The following is a 16134-nucleotide window of genomic DNA, read 5'->3' on the forward strand; positions in this document are numbered from 1 at the left end:
GGCTGGGGAGGATAGGGTTCCTTTTCCTCATAGTTCTTTCTTTAAAACTTTTAAATTTTTTATTTTATTTTTATTTTTTACAAAATACCATTTCAGTTCCCACTTCTTCCCCTACAGTACAGGAGTCGCTCACCCTCAGATGGGGTTGGGGTCGGGTAGGGAGTGGGGGTACTGGTCCGAGAAAGTGCAGGACGTCGGGGAGGGGAGCGGGTTTGAGCACCATGAGAGCCGGGCTGGAGCCGCGGGCGGGTGGAGACGGACGGGCCGGACATACACTGGAGCGCAGGGAGAGCCCAGGAGCGGGCGCCCCCGAGAGGTGGGAGGGGTAGCTTGGGGGTTCGGGAGGTCGGGTTTTCCCAAAAATGAATAAATAGAGGTGAGTGGGACTGTTATAAATTAAAAACAAAAAACAACAAAAAATACAAATCATAACCAAGTGAATAAACAGAGACATATACAGGGATCACAGCTAGCATTGGAAGTAAAAAAGGAGGTTCTGGGGGAGGGGTAAAGCCCATAGAAAGAATCTCATTAAAAACCTCGGCTGCCGAACGTCTATGTACACAACGAGCCGCGAGCATCTGCGCCAGCGGGCGGGCGGGCGGCGGGCGCGGCGGGCAGGCGTGAGGGAACCCGTATGTGACCCCCGCCGCCGCCGGAGCCTGGTCCTTGTGTCTGCTGCTAGAAAGGCCAAAGTCGGTGAAGGGAGGCGCTGGTGGGCGAGGGGCTGCCAGCCCCCTCCCCCGTCTCCCGTTTTTTTTTTCCTTTTTTCCTCATATTTGTTAAAAAATTTTTCTTAATAAATTAAGTGAGGGGAGCTGCCAATAGGGCGGAGGGGCAAGGCCCTACCCCTTCCCGGCCAAAGGCGGGACCTAGGTCCAGCCCAGGCGTGTGCTGGTGGCCCCGCGGCGCCCTGCAGGGGGGACGGGCGAGCGGGGCGTCCGGCCTCATCGCGACGTGCTAGTGGGGGCCTGCCGAGAGAAAGCGGGCAACTCAGCGGTGGGTGTGCGTGCCGGGCCGCCCCCGCCCCTCCGGAGCCCCTAGCTCACCAGCGTGAAGGCGTCGTAGGCCTGCGCCAGCTCCTCTGTACGGTACTGCTCTAGCACCACCACGCCCTGGAGGCCGGCGCTCCGACGCCGTGCGCAGCCCTCGCAGTGCACCAGGTATGTGTTTCGGCTGCCGTTCTCACTTGTAACGAACAGGATGTTGAACACCTCCACCTGGCCAGGGGCAAGGGGCAGTCACCAGGAGGGCGGGCTACCGCGGGCATCTCCCGGGCACGGGGAGCAGGCACACTTACGTCGCACTCATTACAGTAGTAGGCAGGCTCGTCCTTTACCCGACCCTGGTAAGCGATTTTCTTCCCAGCCCGAACCAGGCTCTCCCGCTGCACCTGGCAGTGCTTCATGGACTGCAGGAGGCAGAACCTGGGAGGAGCCAGAAGTGGTGCTGAGACAAGGGCTGCCAGAAGGGGCAGATGAGGCAGAGCTGGAAGGGGCAGATGGGAAAGAGACCAAGCCCCCTGAAGTCCTGGCCCCATAGTCCTCCCTAGGCAGCCCTCCCTTTTCATTCCTGGGTTATATGTCTTGTCCTGAGTATCTGTCACATTTGACATTTCAGGGTTTTGTTGGTTTTTGTTGTCTGTTTGGACCACAGGAAATAAAGGTTCTGAGAATAGGGTTGTCAGCCTCCCCAGCATGTGCTATGAGCATACTGCAGATATGGGTGACAATACAGGTGAAGAATGGGGCAGTCAGGAAGAACAAGGGCAGAAACAGATCAGGTGAGGGTGGGCTGCCACCCAAACAGGGGCCTCACTTGATCATCTTGAATAAGTCAGGGTCGCTGATCTTGACAGTGCGAGCCACGTTCCAGGACACATGAATCATGGGCACAATGGATTTGACGTTCTTCACCTCATTCCACTCATATCGTTCCAGGGCCAGCTGGTACTGATAGGCTGCAGGCCAGAGGGAGTCACTACAGGATTCTCAAACAAGGCCCCTGCCACTTGAGCTAGCCCCTTCCCTCAGGGGGGTGGGCTCCCCAGGCCCACCTCTACCACTGGACTCACTCCCTACCCCTTTTCCATGATGACCCGACCCCACCCTCTCACCGGTGAGGGGCCCCACGTTCCAGGCAATGTTGTTGCACCAGCCAGTAGCCTGCACCCAATGCACAGTTCCTGCATTAATCCACACAAGGTCTCCAGGGCGCTGCACAAACCGGTACACAGGAATATTGGAAGCATAGAGGTCATCCAGGATTGGCCACCAGGAACCGGTCAAGTAGTCCACACCATGCCTGTGGAGTGGGCAGCCACAAGGTCAGGTAGGAGGCCTGGGGACCCATGTGGTGGGTGACTAGCAAGGGGGTGATGCCCACCGATCACAGAAGGCGCTGATGGTTTCCCAGTAGTGCTCGTGTACTGCAAACCACTCACAATCACCAGGGCCAATGTTGATATTGACAGAGCAGAAATTATTATTCTCTTGGTGGCCTGCAGAGGGAGACAGAGCGTCAGGGATGGTCCGGGATTGCCTGTGCTCTGCGCCAACCCCTCTTGACCCTCATTGGCTGATGCCTGAAGCAGCCAGCTCCAACACACTTCCCACACCCAGCACAGAATGAGAAGCACACCTGGTGTTCTGCTGCCAGGGACCTTCATGTACAGCTGCACAGTGTTCATGCCCAGGATAGTGTGGCCCACATGACTAAGCATGTTGCCTGTGGATGTTACCCGCATAAAGGCAGGCAGCTTCAGCAGTTCCTGTAGCTGGGGCTTCCACCTACAGATACAAGACCACTAAAGTGAGAGGGTATCCCAGAGCAGGTAGCCAGCAGGGCTTTTGCCCCAACTTTGCCTCACTGACCGCTTGGCATCAGACAGGTCGATGTTGGTTCCAAACTTGATGATGTGATGGTTCTTCGGGTCTGGTGTGCTGCTGCTGGGGCAAGAACACAGAGAGGTTGGTGGAGAACAAAGAGAACAAAAGAGCAGTACAGGAAGGGACCAAACTCTACCTAGGAGGGCTTCCTGTAGTGCTATCCGGCTCCTCTGACTCCTCATCCTCACTCTCCTTCTCCTCCTGCTTGGTCAGATGGGTAGGTAAGCCTGGGTCAGTGACCTTCCTGAAGCCCAACAAAGCCAGATTCCCAGCACCCTTCTTTCCACTTGCACCTGGTCCTCACCTGCAGTGACTCCTGGAAGGACGAAGCCTGGTACTGCGCATACTTAGCGATGGTGGTATGTGAACGGGAACTCTCACAGGGCCAGATCTGTCGTGTACCTGTCAGGTCCCAGTTCTCATCTGAGGGCTGCTGCACTTGGGTACGTACTTCCACAGTGTGCTCACCACTGGCCTCCACCAGTGTCTTGGTGGAGAAGAGGCCCAAGTCTGCAAAAGAAAACCGCACAGGCTGTCAGTCAGGACACAGGGCCCAACTCACCTCCAACTGGCAACACCTCTAACTAGGTAGACATTGACCTGGCAGAACTCAGCACCAGGGAATGGACAAGAATCCCAGCCCCAGGAGGCTGCGAGGCTAGCTATATTGGTCCTCCCAGCCCCTTTGTCCCACGGCCACTCCAGGCCTTCCTTAGTCCCTCATCTAGAATCCTCAGATGTACAATATGGCCACATAGTAGGCAATCAATTCACGAATCCAGTCAATAAGCCTGAATGTGCATCAAATAATTCACTGGGACAAGAAGAAGACATAGGGGAACAAAGGAAACAAGACTAACCTTTATATTTCTATATGTTTCCTCTTTTTTTAAATAATGTTTAAAATTGTACACAATAAAAGGTTGAAAAAAAAAGTCCAAACCACAGCTCAGACATTTATAATCTATTTTTTCATTCTTTTTTTTTTTAATTTTTTTGAGGCAGGGTCTCCCTGCAACCCCAGCTGGACTGGGATTCACTATGTAGACCAGGCTGGTCTCCATCTCAAGAGAGCCATCCTCCTGCCTCTGCCTCCTGAGTGCTAGAATTAAAGGTGTACAGCACCATGCCCAGTTTTTTCTTTTCTTTATTATTTTTATTTTATGTGTATGAGTGTATTGCCTGCATGTATGTAAATGTACCCATATCATGCAGTGCCCGTGGTCAGGAGGGTATTGGATCCCATGGTACTAGAGTTACAGATGGCTGTTAGCTGCCATGTGGGTGCTGGGAACCAAACCTGGGTCCTCTGCAAGAGCAGCTGTTGCTCTTAACCACTGAGTCATCTCTCCAGCCCCTATTGTTTTCATTATCACTAAGAAAAAGAGGTGGCTCTAACTAGCCCTGAGATCCATCTTCTCATGTACCCACTGTTAGGATCAGAAAGAGATGGGAGAAAATCCCAAGGCTGGCTGACCACCCCTCAGAGCACCCCTCAAACATGGCCTGCGCATGTGCATGACTGAGTGGGGGGCTCCTTATACACAGCTACTGTGCTCAGTCTACAAGCATTGGGCTGGAGGGACTCTCAAAAAGTCCCACACACCAAAATCTGTATAGCCTTCCCCATACTCAGTGGCCCCAACTCACTCAGCCTCAGGGAACCAGCCAGGCCCCGTATTACGGTGATGGGGTTTCGAGGGTCTGTACAAAACTGCAGCAGCACTGGTGAGAAGGCATCCCGTTTGCTCTCCAGCTGAAAGGAGAGAGATGCTGGGATCAGACTTGTCCTAGGTTCTAAGTACCCCATCCAACCCCAATGACACCCTAGAGGTGTGTTCTGAGGAGGGGTGGTTCTGAGGACAGATGTCATACATACATAGATACTAGGTGTAGGGGGGTTCAGTTTTTCCCGGGGCAGCTTCTCCTCAGTGTTGATCTTCGGTTTTACAGACTGGGCAGGGGAAAGGTAGGACTCTCGAAACTTCCCTTTGACCTTGGCATTCCTGTGAGAAGACAGGAATGAGGACAGAAACATGGGATAATGAAGGGCCTATCCCCAGACCAAGTGGGCAGCCTTGGGTATTACTGCCCTAACTCACTTGCTGGCACGCACTACATCAGCAGCACAGTGGCTGATGGTAAGGTCTGCCATACGTAGTCGCCGCTCTTCCACCTCAGAGGCGATAAAGGTCTCCTTGTCACCACTCTCTACCTTGATGAGCCGGATCTTCAGCTCCTTGGGAGGTCCCTCACTAAGTGACCGCAGCTTCAACATATCAGCACGGCTCACACCTGGGGGCCCTGGAGCTTCTTCTCGAGGCTTTTTCCCAGGAACAGGGGCTGATGGGGGTGTTGGCTGAGCAGAGGGTGCAGGAGCAGGTGGAGGCGCTGGAGCTGTGGATGTCTTGACTTTGGAAGCCCCACCTAGATCAGGCCGAACCTTCTCCCGACCCTGGATCTCCTCACTCTGCAAGTCCAGGTTCCCTAGCACCCTTCGGCTCTTTTCTTTGGGAGCCTTGGCCTTGGTCTTTGCCCTCCCCTCACGGGGCCGGCGACCCACACTGTCCTTACAGCCCCGCCTATGCCTCCGGTGCTCCTTCTGGTGCTCCTTCTGGTGCTCTTTTTGCCGCCGCTTGCCACTCCCTGGCCCTGCTGCCACCACTGTCACCCCACCACTCTCCTCCTTGGCCTGTGCAGGAGGCAGCAGTCTCTCAGTCCCACCGTCCACTGGGTCTGCTGTGTCCACTGGGTCTACTGGGTTGATGACACTCCGGCCCACCCGCTCCACAAGGGTCTCACAAGCCCGACTGATCTCTTCTAGCACCTCAGACTCAGAGCGAGCAGGGGGCAGTGGCAGGGGTGGGGGCAGCTGGGCAGGGGTGGCAGGGCCTGGTGTTGGCTCTTCGCCTGCCCTGCGCTCCCGGGCCCAGGGCCCACCTGAGGTAGAGAACTGAGATGACGAGGAAGCAGAGGGCTTGGGGGAGCCCTGGGCGCTAGGGGCCACTGAAGTGGGCAGTGGGGCGTTAGCACCTGATACAGAACCAGGGGAATACTGAGTGGCGGACAAGGACCCAGGCCTGGCTGAAACCACTGCTCCAGTCCCTCGGTAACAGTACTTTTGTCCTTCCAACACAGAGGCCAAGGATTTGAGCAGGCTGGCCGGGCTGGCAGGTGGAGGTGGTGGGGGCTGTGGGGGTTGTGGCTGTGGGGGTGGAGGAAACTTGGCTAGAGGCGGTGGTGGTGGTAGGGCTGGTGGTGGCTTCTTCTCCTCTTCTTGGGTGGTGGTTGTGGTGGTGGTAGTTGTGGTGGTGGTGGCGACAGTGGTGGCAGCAGCAGTGGTGGTTGGGGCCAGCTCACTGGGAAATGGAGGCTGTAGAGATGCAAAGGGCTCTTTGAGTGGGGGTGGGGGAACCACGCCTGCCTCCTGTTCCTGCTGCTCCTCCTCCTTTCGAATGGATTCATCCAGCATCTTCATGATGTTAGCCAGCCCATCAGGTAGGATCTTGAATTCTGCTGGCTCTTCAAACTGGTCCTCCAGTGGGGTTGGTGGAAAATCAAAGAGCCGTGGGCCTCTGGTGGGCAGCTCTCCAACCCCAGGTGGCACAGGCTGGGGGGCTTTACTCAAGGGGCCTGGGGATGGCCCTGGCCCCACCTCGGGGGTCTTTGGGAAGGAGACCCTCGGCCTGGGGCTCTCCGAGCGCCTGAAGCTTCCTGAGGTATTTTGATGGCAGGAGGAGGAAGGGGCTGGAGGCAGGGCAAGAGTCAGGGGTGGAAGGGGTGGGTCCTGGGGGCTCAGTGTTGGGCTGGGCTGCCGGGGAAGGGGGTCCATACTTCTGGCCAGATAGGGGGGTGGAGGAAAGGGCACAGGCCCAGTAGGGCTGCTGCTGTGGCTGCCATTGCTGCTGCTGCTGCTACTGCTGGTGGTTGGGGGAGTGGGACCTCCAAGGGAGGCTGCAGAAACAAAGAGCAAGCTTCATCCCAAGAAGCCATCACGGTGGGGGAGGGGTGGTGGGGGAGGGCGGGGAGGACCCTCAGCCCCAAAGAAGAGCTCCTCTAAGATCTCTCCATCCTCTCGGGTTGACCGGCAGGCTGAGCCCTTCATCCAAGCAGGGGGTGGTGGAGGACGCAAGAGGCGTGGACAGGGGGGTGGAGGGGATGATGGGGTCCCAGGTGGCAGGGATAAGTGGGAAGTGGCAGCAGGAGCTGTTAAAAATGGTTTCCGACTACTATGTGCCGAGGACCCCAGGCGGCCCTGGTGAGGGGAGACCTCCAGCGCAGGAGTTTGGTAATGGTCAGCGCCGGGCTGCAAGGGTAAGATGGGCAGGTCAGAGTGTTGCTCTGGCCTCCTCAGATAGGCTTTTCTGACACCCCCACCCATCTGCACAAGGTCATTACATACAATGCCTGGGCTCGGCTCAATGCCCCGGAGACCAGTGTTGTTGTTGTTGTTGTTGCTGCTGCTGCTGTTGCTGCTGCTGCTGCTGCTGCTGGTGCCGGGGAGGCCAGGGGGCCGGGAAGGGGCGTAAGGCACGCAGGCGGTAGTTGCTGCTGGTGAAACGCTGGAGTCCATCCGCGACCTCTGAACTCTGCTCTCTCTAAGGTCACTTCCGGGGGGACGGGTGGCAGGCAGGCAGCCATGGCTCTCTGCTCCTGGGGGGCGGGGGCCGGGGCCTGGGGGTGTGGCTGGGACCAGCCGATGGCTGGGGGGATGATGAGCGGTGTAGGCAGGAGCTGGGTATGGATACTGGTGAGGCAGCGAGTGCCGCTGTTCCTATGGGAGATAAATGAAGTCACATAGTATGAGGAATGAAATAGTGAGCTTGCAGGAGATAAAAAGGCAATGGGCAATAGGGAGGGGCTCACCTGGCGCTCTGGGGGTGCTGAACCCTTGCGCTCGGGGCCCCAAGCATCTCCATGCAGGGTACTCCACAGCCCTGGCTTGGTCAGTTGAAATGGGGGGCTGGTAGCCAGGCCAGGCAGCGGTGGTGGGGGCGGTGGGGGGGGTGGAGGTGGCGGCGGTAATGGTGGTGGAGGGAGTGGCAGGCCTGGGGGAAGGCCAGCCTAGAAGAGAAGAGTGTGAGAATCCCACTCCCACCCCTTGCCCCAGACATGCACCCTCTTTACCTGATGGTGGGCTAACAAGCATACCTGTTCAGAGCTGCAGCCTCTCCTTCGCTTGCCTCCAGGGCTGAGGCCCTCCTCTCCTGAGGGGCCTGAGAGTGCAGCAGGAGGCATAGGCTGCACCACTGGGGGCTCAGCAGATCGCTTCACTGGAGGACCGCCTCGCTTGGTCCCATAGTTCCGTTTGTGCTGAGGAAAAAAAAGAGAATGCATGTGTGCTGGCCTGCCTTAGCTCTCTTCCCTATCTCACTCAGCCACAGCCTTACCTCGTGGTGCAGTAAGTTCCACACTTGCTCCAGGGGGGGCAGGATTTTTGCTCGGTGCTGACAAGAACCAGCATGAAAGTTCCAGATCTGGGCCTGGGGGAGGTGTCAAAGGACAGATTAAGACGTGGGTTGGGACACTGAACCAGAGGGCACAATCTTAGCCACCTATGTCTTGCCTCATCCTACCTGCTGCAGTCGGCCAATTCGGGGCCCCAGCTCAGCGAAGCTCCCACCATATCGAAGGGCGCTGTGGTAGCAGCATATGGCCTCTTCACTGTCATGCTCTGACTCATACAACTGTCCAAGCTGTTCCCACAGCCCTGGCTGGGCTGGCTCCCGGAGCAATGCCTGCACACAACCATGCAGGGATTCCAGCTTCCCATGGAGGGGTCTTGGAGTGGGTGTCCTAAAGAGTAGAAGAGGTTGGGAGTGATCAGGCTTGGGGGAATATGTTCAAGTCCCCACCTTTACCTCCCATCCTAGAACCTTTGACTCTCCACTTACCCAGGAGCATAATATGGTTTGCTGGGGTGCGCAGAGCTACTGCCATGTGAAGGGGGTAAGGGAGCAGGGAGTGGGGGCTGCCCAATGCTGGCCGAGCATCTGGAAAGAGATGGGTCTTTCTGTACTGCTAGAAGAAATGTTCTTACCCCCTAGGAAGGAGGAATCTAAGGGAATAAGTGGTGAGGCTGGTATTGGGGACCACAAGATAGCAGAAATTCTTGGAGAATGACAGAGATGGGTGGGTAGTAAAATGGAAAGAGCAATGCCTTGGAGATGGGAGTCATGGCCCAAGTTCTCACCTGCCTCCAGGCAGCCATGAGCTTCGGGGAGGAGGATGGGGTGGGCAGGAGCTCCAAGCCCCAGCGCAGCTCAGGCCCCCAAGGGCAAAGGCTTCCCGTGCAGTGCGGGCCCCTGGAGGGTCCACTGCCCGATGCATCCAGCCTAAGTCAGGGATAAGAGGTCATGCTCTAATGGAGGCAAAACCAGAAGTACCACTCTACATGCAGCCTCAGTCTTTCCCTTACCAGGTCAGCAGTGGACCCAGGAGCCCTGGAGATCGGGCACAGCCCCCTGCCCCAGCTCTCTGGCACGATGGTCCAGCTCCAATTGCTCTTAACAAGAGTGCCCACTGTCCCCAGATGGCAGTCCCTGGCTTTTGGCAGTCAATTCTACAGAGAGAAGGAAAGAGTTGAATGTGCTTGCCAGCAGTCAGGGCCCAGGTGCTGGTCTGAACTGCCTATGGCATCCACAGGCCTATCATTTGTTCAGGAAGAGAGAGGGTAAGCCCACAGGCCCAAGGAGCCTCTGGCAGCCCTGCGAGTAGAATGCTAGGGAGGCAGGACAAGAAGCTAGGAGAGCCAACGGTGGGTGCAACCCAATGGCTTCGCTGTAGGACTCGCCTGCAATCCAGGGCCACTGGGTGACCTCCTGCTTACCCAGCCTCTGTGGGAGCGTCCTCTCACAGCTTCAGGAGCCCCAGATATCTGGCCAATCACAAGACTTCCTCTCGCCCCAGAAAGCCAATCATCACCCGTGTCTCCGCCTCAGTAACAGCCTGGCAGGAGCCAATAGGAGTGAACTTAGCCCAACACTCAGCGGCCTCCGGAGGAGGGGCGGCAAGGCCGGTCAGACAAGCTCGCCCTAGGGTGACCCCGATATGACCCCGAGGCTCCCACCTAGGATCCACATCTCAGATCAGATACTTGAATTGGCAGGCCAGTAATTGAAAGTAAGGTCTGCTAGGCAAGACCCACACTAGTGAAGGTGGCGAATCGAGCACTGGCCGGCCTGAGGACAAGCCTCATACATCCCACCGAACTGGCAGTAGTCCCCAACCAGACTGCTTAAGTCGCCCTCTGACCAGCTACCCCCAGGACTGCAGACACAGGATGCAAAACACAAACAAAGACATCATTCCCCCTCCTCGCTTCACCTCGCCTAGCGACTGACCTCTCTACCCTGAGCGCCCCTTAGAACTGCTTAGGTCCCAGCAATCACAGCAAATCCAGCACCCAAAGGGGTCAGCGTCCATCTAAGTGCTCCACCTCCAACGCCTGACCGGGTCCCAAATCGTGGGCAAGTCCCCAGTGTCATACCTAGTTCCTCCAGTTCCTCCACTTTCCCTGGTTCTCTAGGTCTTCAACTTCAATCGACCCCCTAAGCCAGTTCTCCTAGCCCCCCTTCTGGGAAGCTGCGCACCGTGGTCCCGAGAGGCCCCTCTCGCGTGGCTCCTGTATCCTCTAAGCCCTTTCCGTGCCGGGGCCACGCGGTTCCCCACGGCCCACGTGGCCCCCGCCCCCCAAAGGAGGGGGGATTTCGGGGGTTGCCCGTGACGTGGCTACTTGCGCAGCGGAAGCGGTGTGTGTGGGGGGGGGGTCCTTCGGGAGGGAGGAAGGCGGGGCCCAACAGGCAGTGACATCACCCTTGTCCCACTCACGCCGCCTACTCCCTTAAAGAACCCAGAATCCGTTTCACTTCCTCCTTCACGCAACCCCCCCCCTTCCCGTCTGTGTGGACGCGACCCACCACCGACACAGCACTCCCTTCTCCTAGGCACCTTCCCTTTGTCCCAACTCTTCCTTCTCGCCTCTCAAGAGCCCAGACGCTGCGTCCCGGCGCCTACCCCAAGTCCTGGCAGGTAGGGAGCCGGCTCCGCTCCCAGGATCGGTCCATTGAGAGTCTAGAGTACAAAGAGCGGCGAGAGGCTAGAGTCGAGTACAAAGCGGCGGGGGCGGGGCTAGCGCTCCAGCTGGAGCAGGCGCCGGGCAGGAAGCCGGGGGAGAGCGCACTGCAAGGGGTTGGGGGCGGCTGGAAAGTTCGCCTTCGCCGAGAAGTCTGCCCCGTGGGGAAATTTCCACCCAGCCCACAAAGGCAGAGGGTTTCTGGTGAAAACCGTCTTTCCTCCCGCAGAGGCAAGGTCGTTTGTTTGCATGGAAGTGCTTGGGTCCCACCGATTCCCGGCGCGCGGCTCGGCGCGAGCCCAGGTAGGAACTGGCGCCTCGCCCTGCCGTTCGCGTGGAGCTCTGGTCCAAACACCCGGAGGCCGCGGTCTACCAGTTACCAAGTCGACGCTAAACTGTGGACAGTAAGAGCCCAGATGGGCTGCTCCAGCCAAGCCCTGCGAGGACCGAGTGACCAGACGTGGGCCAAGGCACCTTAGGGGACCAGAGACGAAAGGAGCAGATCCCTACTAAGGAAGTGGTGCCCCAGCGCTGCCAGTTACCAGGAAATGCAGCTTCCCTTTCTGCGATGATGACACTTCCCCTCTGCCACTTCCCCTTTCCCACGGGGAACTGACTCAGCTTTCCCTAAACTGGTGAATTCCGTCTCTCCAGCCCTCTGATCTTCAACCTTTATCTACACCCTCCCACGGCTACACCCCGGAATACGGAGTGCTCCATAACTAAACTTCCTGTACTCTAAGCATGCTCTCGGCAATCACCGCGGGTCTGTGTCCCCACCAGGGACGCAGACGCCTGACTTCCCACCCGCCCCACGAACAAAGCCCTTCTCAGGGTCTGAATCAGGCTGGGGTGGGGGAGTGAGTCACTCAGAAACCAGCCCCTGTTCCCACTGACTCAGCCCCCGCCTCCCTCAGCGCACACAGACACACAGTCAGAGGCAGACACAACTCTTCAGCCCACACACGGCTCACTGCCCGTCCCTTGGAATTTCCCCTCGCGTCTCCCCAAAGGGCGCCCCTCCCCGCGGGCAGCCCCGCCGCCGCACTCACACCTGTTCCACGGCCGCCGCCCGCTGGCTCGCGGTCCACTCTCACCTCCACTCTCGCTTTGGGACAGGAATAGTCCTCCCCGACTCCCTGTGTTCATACTAACCAAGGGGAGGGGACAACCACCGACTAACACAAAGACAGACACCCACAGACTCCTCGGAGACAAACAGAAGGGAGACACACACGGCCAGAGCCAGGCCGGGAGGGCGACACACTTCTGGGACCGACCATCCAGCCTTCTCAGCCCTACCTACAGCCCCGAGGGCCTAGAGCTCGGAAACGGTTAATTCTGATCCTGACGAGACCACGCCCTCTCCATCCGGGCACTCCGGGCAAAGCCCAGCTCCGCCCTCAGCATCCGGGCTCTGGACTCAGGGAATTTAACCTACCCCCCCTTCCCCTTTTAGTCCCCGGAGAGAAGCTCTCCATCAGTCACACCCACTTAACTCTCTCAGGGTTTGGCGGGGGGGGGGGGGGGGGGGGGGTTCCATACAGTATATGTGTGTTACTTAAAAAATAATTTAATTGAATTTTTGTGAATTTCATAGAAATATTTTGATGACATTTATGCCCTTCCCCTCTCCGCGCAGCGGCCTGGCTGCGGTATGTAAGAGGGATGCTAGGTGCGAAGCTGTTGTCCGCAAGCGAACACTGGACGACCAAAGACGAGACCCCGCAGACGGGTTTCTCCAGACCTGACATTTAAGTGGCACGCCCGAACCCGCTCCACGGAGGGGCGGGCCCCGGAGCCTGCCGCGTCCGGCTCCCCGGCAGTCCTCATTCTACTTGGTGGAAGCTGGGAAGTTACCGGCTCGCTTCTCACCTGGGAGACCGGGAGGCCAGACGGAGGGAGCACCGCCCGCTGTGGCTCCGCGGTGACTCAGCCACCCGGGCAGGCCGCCCACCCGGGATTCCCTTCCCCAGCCTTCCCCCGCCGCCGGCCGCTCCCCGCCCCCACCGAGGAGTGACAGTGTTGGTCCTGGCCCGCTGTGTGTCACTGCGGGCGTTGTGTCTGCCTCTGACTGGGCGCTGTGTTCACCAGTCTGTCTGACAAGGTCGGCTGTGTGTGGGTCTCGGTGTCTGTCTCCCTGTGCACCTGCGTATCTGCTCATCTTGTCTCCCTCGGTGCCTGTGTCTGGCGCGTTCCTATCATTAGCCCTGTCTACATGACTCCACGGGGCTGCCTGTCTGTGTGTCTGCCTGGCTCCTCTCTCAGTCTTTTGTCTAGGTCTGCCTCTGCAGCGCGGTGGTGATCACGTGTGTCTCTGCACATGCCCTTCTGTGTTCGCCTTCACGCTCTCAAACAGAGCCAGTGAAAACATTGGAGGCAGAGGACCCCATCGCCTAACTCTCCTGAATCCTGAAACCTTATTGGGCTGGTGATCCTCCTCTTTAGTCAATTATTTGGTGGTCTGTCTTCAAAAAGTTCTGTCCCATTCCTCAATATCCTCCCTTAATCCTCAGAGCTCCCTGCAGAGAATCATGATGGCAATAATTGCTAGTATTTATTACTTTGGCAGACACTGTTAAACATTTTACATGTATCATTTAAATCTTCCCCAAAACCTGGTACAGGAGGTACTTTGATTACCCCATGTTGCAAATGAGGAAACTGAGGCTTAGTACGGTTAGGTAACTCAACCAAGGTCTTTCTGCAAGTGAGCAGAATAGCTGGGCTTCTTTCCAGAGCCATATTCCTATCATTGTCCTTCTGACCTGTTCTCCCTTTGTGTTATCCTTGCATGCTCTCTTAGACCAGCCTTCCCTTCTGTTACTATCCCAAATGTCTCATATCCTCTAGAGAAGGTGTGGGTAGGAGATTCTGCAGTATATCTCAGAAGCCGTAGGTTTCTTGGCAATGAAACAGCGCACCCAGTTACAACATCCATTCAGTACAAATCCACAAAGGCACCCCAATGTGTAAACACCACCATGCCAAACAGGGCAGACTGGAGAAAATAGTCCTACTCAAGAAACTCATTTGGAAAAAAAAAGAGTAACGAGGAAGAGATTGAAGTTCCTGGCTAGGGAAAAATCCCTATGTAACTGGGGAGGAACGGAGAATGGAAGGTCTCAAGCAGAAAACTGGCAGAGTTCAGGTATGGAGAGCAAAAGCTCTAGTGCCTCATGGAGAGACTGGGTCAAAGGAGATCTGAGAGGAAAAGTGACATGCTAAGATTGCCATGGCAACCATGAGCTGTGTGGTAGTGATCGCTAGTATCGCCTCACATCAATTTCCAAACACCCTTTATAAGTCTAGCTGCTCCCGTAAAAGAAAAAGCCTTCCCTTTCACAAGAAGAAATCCCTCTGGAGTATCACACATCTACTTTCAGCCTGCAAACCCTAGCTTTCTTCCATCAGCAACTGAGTTGTAGCACTAGGAGCTTGGGGTAGAAGATCTAGTGGTAGTAGGGAGGCTGGAGAAGTAGAGGGCTAAACCATTCATAGGAGACAGAGGGGGAGCTCCATAAACCAGGAGGGCTGAACCATTCAAGCACCACATGTGGGGAGAAGGCTCAGAGTTGGACTGGACCATTCTGATGAGTAGGCAAGAACCAGATCATACGAAAGATTTTCGAACATGCAGTGAAGAGTTGGACTTCGGGTGAGGGGGGCACTCAGCAGCCAGGCTTACCAGATGGAGTTTGATGTGTTCTGTTTCATTGGAACCAGCGCCCCAGCAGTGGGGTACAGCAGACCGTAGTGTAGTGCGGTGGATAGTGCTATAGGGCTGGCATGGTGCCTGGGGGAACCTAAAAGAAAACATCCAGTTAGAGGTGGGGTCTCCCAGGATGGAAGATTTCCCTGTGTTCCCTGTTCTCTTGCTGAGGAGAAACCTGGTTCTAGAGGTCAGATGAGACAGGAGAATCAGTTTCCATGGCAACCAGAAAAAGCCATCTTCCAACCTTCCCCTCAGAAGACAGCCTGATCCAGGTGGTAGTGGGCATGCTGTGGCACCTAAGTCTACAATGGGTAACAATCCATGATCCTATTTCTGACTGGACCCTCCTGCTGAGATTCCTGGCCCCAGATTAAGTGGTTACCCCTTACATCTATACCCAAGCCAGCCCTAGCTCTGACCCAGGACTTACAGACCCTAATCCTTCAGCTCAGTTTCCTCCAACCCAGAGGTTCCTCCCCAACCTTATCAAGACACCAGATAGTCAACCCCACCCTTTGGACTCTGCCCCCTCCTGTTCCCTTAGGCAGGTACAGGCAGGTCCTGGCGAGCGGCACAGGTGGCCAGACTAGATGAACGGGCCCTACAGGGAGGAGCCCTATTCCTCCACAAGACTCTGGGCCTGAGCTGGGAAGTAGCCTCTGCAGTAAGGCCTCCCTCCATATCACCTCCAAGGCCATATCCTGTTTCCCCATCACCACCTTCCTCTGTGTGGTCTAAGAAAGTGCTTGGGGCCCACTCCCTTCCCTTCCAATCCTCAGATACAAAGAGCTAGGTCTACTAATTCAAGTCTAAGGCCCCTGCATTGGGGTGTCAACACAGGGGTCATACCTCAGTCAACCCTCACCTCAGACTTACTCCTCAGGGACCTGTTTTCCACTCTCCATACCCTAGGACCCAGGCATTTGGGCTCCCAGCCTAACTTCCCCATCTTTCCCGCTGCCCCAGAGACTTAGGTCTCTGGACCCCAGCCTCCATGACGCAATGTGCTGCAAGCTTCCATGGCTGCTGATGACACTGCCCCGAGGGGAGGCTTATTTCTGACCCATGCAAGCCCCTTAGTAAGGGGCAGTGGTCAGCTGCAGGCTGAGAAAACCACACAGGCAAGGCCCTTCTACTGGAGAAAGGTGCTAGGGATTGGACACCCTTTGGGATAGGGAGGTTACAAATTAAGGACTTGGGAGTTTACCCTCAGTTGACAGCATTTGTGGAGGGAGGGTGCTGGGGAAGGTCTACCCTAGAGAATGGGAAGGCCTGAGGGCAGACTTGGGGAGTGAAGGGGAGCGTAGGGGGTCAGATGGGTGTATGGGGGGGTCTGAACACCAGAGTGGGGGAGGGGCCAACAGCCTTTTAAAGGGCCAACCTCAGAGCTTTAATCCCTCACCAGCCCTGGCCCCAAGCAGGAGGCTGTAATTCATCTGTCCAACAGCTGGGGTGGG

At 56.6% G+C, this 16134-nt stretch overlaps 1 protein-coding gene and 1 long non-coding RNA gene across 2 annotated transcripts in view; one reads left to right on the forward strand and one right to left on the reverse strand.

The window, feature by feature from the left end:
* Positions 1 to 718: 718 nt before the first annotated feature.
* Kdm6b (lysine demethylase 6B) overlaps positions 719 to 16134 on the reverse strand; it is a 20731-nt gene continuing 5315 nt past the window's right edge. Inside the window, 21 exon segments of the mRNA XM_029557531.1 lie at positions 719 to 971; positions 1050 to 1220; positions 1301 to 1427; positions 1819 to 1960; positions 2117 to 2304; positions 2386 to 2500; positions 2641 to 2789; positions 2874 to 2945; positions 3025 to 3089; positions 3193 to 3398; positions 4539 to 4644; positions 4768 to 4894; positions 4991 to 7194; positions 7291 to 7662; positions 7755 to 7952; positions 8040 to 8201; positions 8279 to 8371; positions 8465 to 8684; positions 8783 to 8881; positions 9082 to 9223; positions 14651 to 14768. Coding sequence (XP_029413391.1) covers positions 948 to 971; positions 1050 to 1220; positions 1301 to 1427; positions 1819 to 1960; positions 2117 to 2304; positions 2386 to 2500; positions 2641 to 2789; positions 2874 to 2945; positions 3025 to 3089; positions 3193 to 3398; positions 4539 to 4644; positions 4768 to 4894; positions 4991 to 7194; positions 7291 to 7662; positions 7755 to 7952; positions 8040 to 8201; positions 8279 to 8371; positions 8465 to 8684; positions 8783 to 8881; positions 9082 to 9218 — 4977 coding nt within the window. The 5' untranslated portion in view covers positions 9219 to 9223; positions 14651 to 14768 and the 3' untranslated portion in view covers positions 719 to 947.
* On the forward strand, positions 10383 to 11704 carry LOC108490075. The gene is made up of 2 exons (XR_001872109.2): positions 10383 to 10919; positions 11192 to 11704. It is a non-coding gene; the product is annotated as an uncharacterized LOC108490075 (long non-coding RNA).

This window comes from Nannospalax galili, unplaced genomic scaffold, assembly GCF_000622305.1.
Source record: "Nannospalax galili isolate Female #2095 unplaced genomic scaffold, S.galili_v1.0 scaffold146, whole genome shotgun sequence".
Taxonomy (NCBI): Eukaryota; Metazoa; Chordata; class Mammalia; order Rodentia; family Spalacidae; genus Nannospalax; species Nannospalax galili.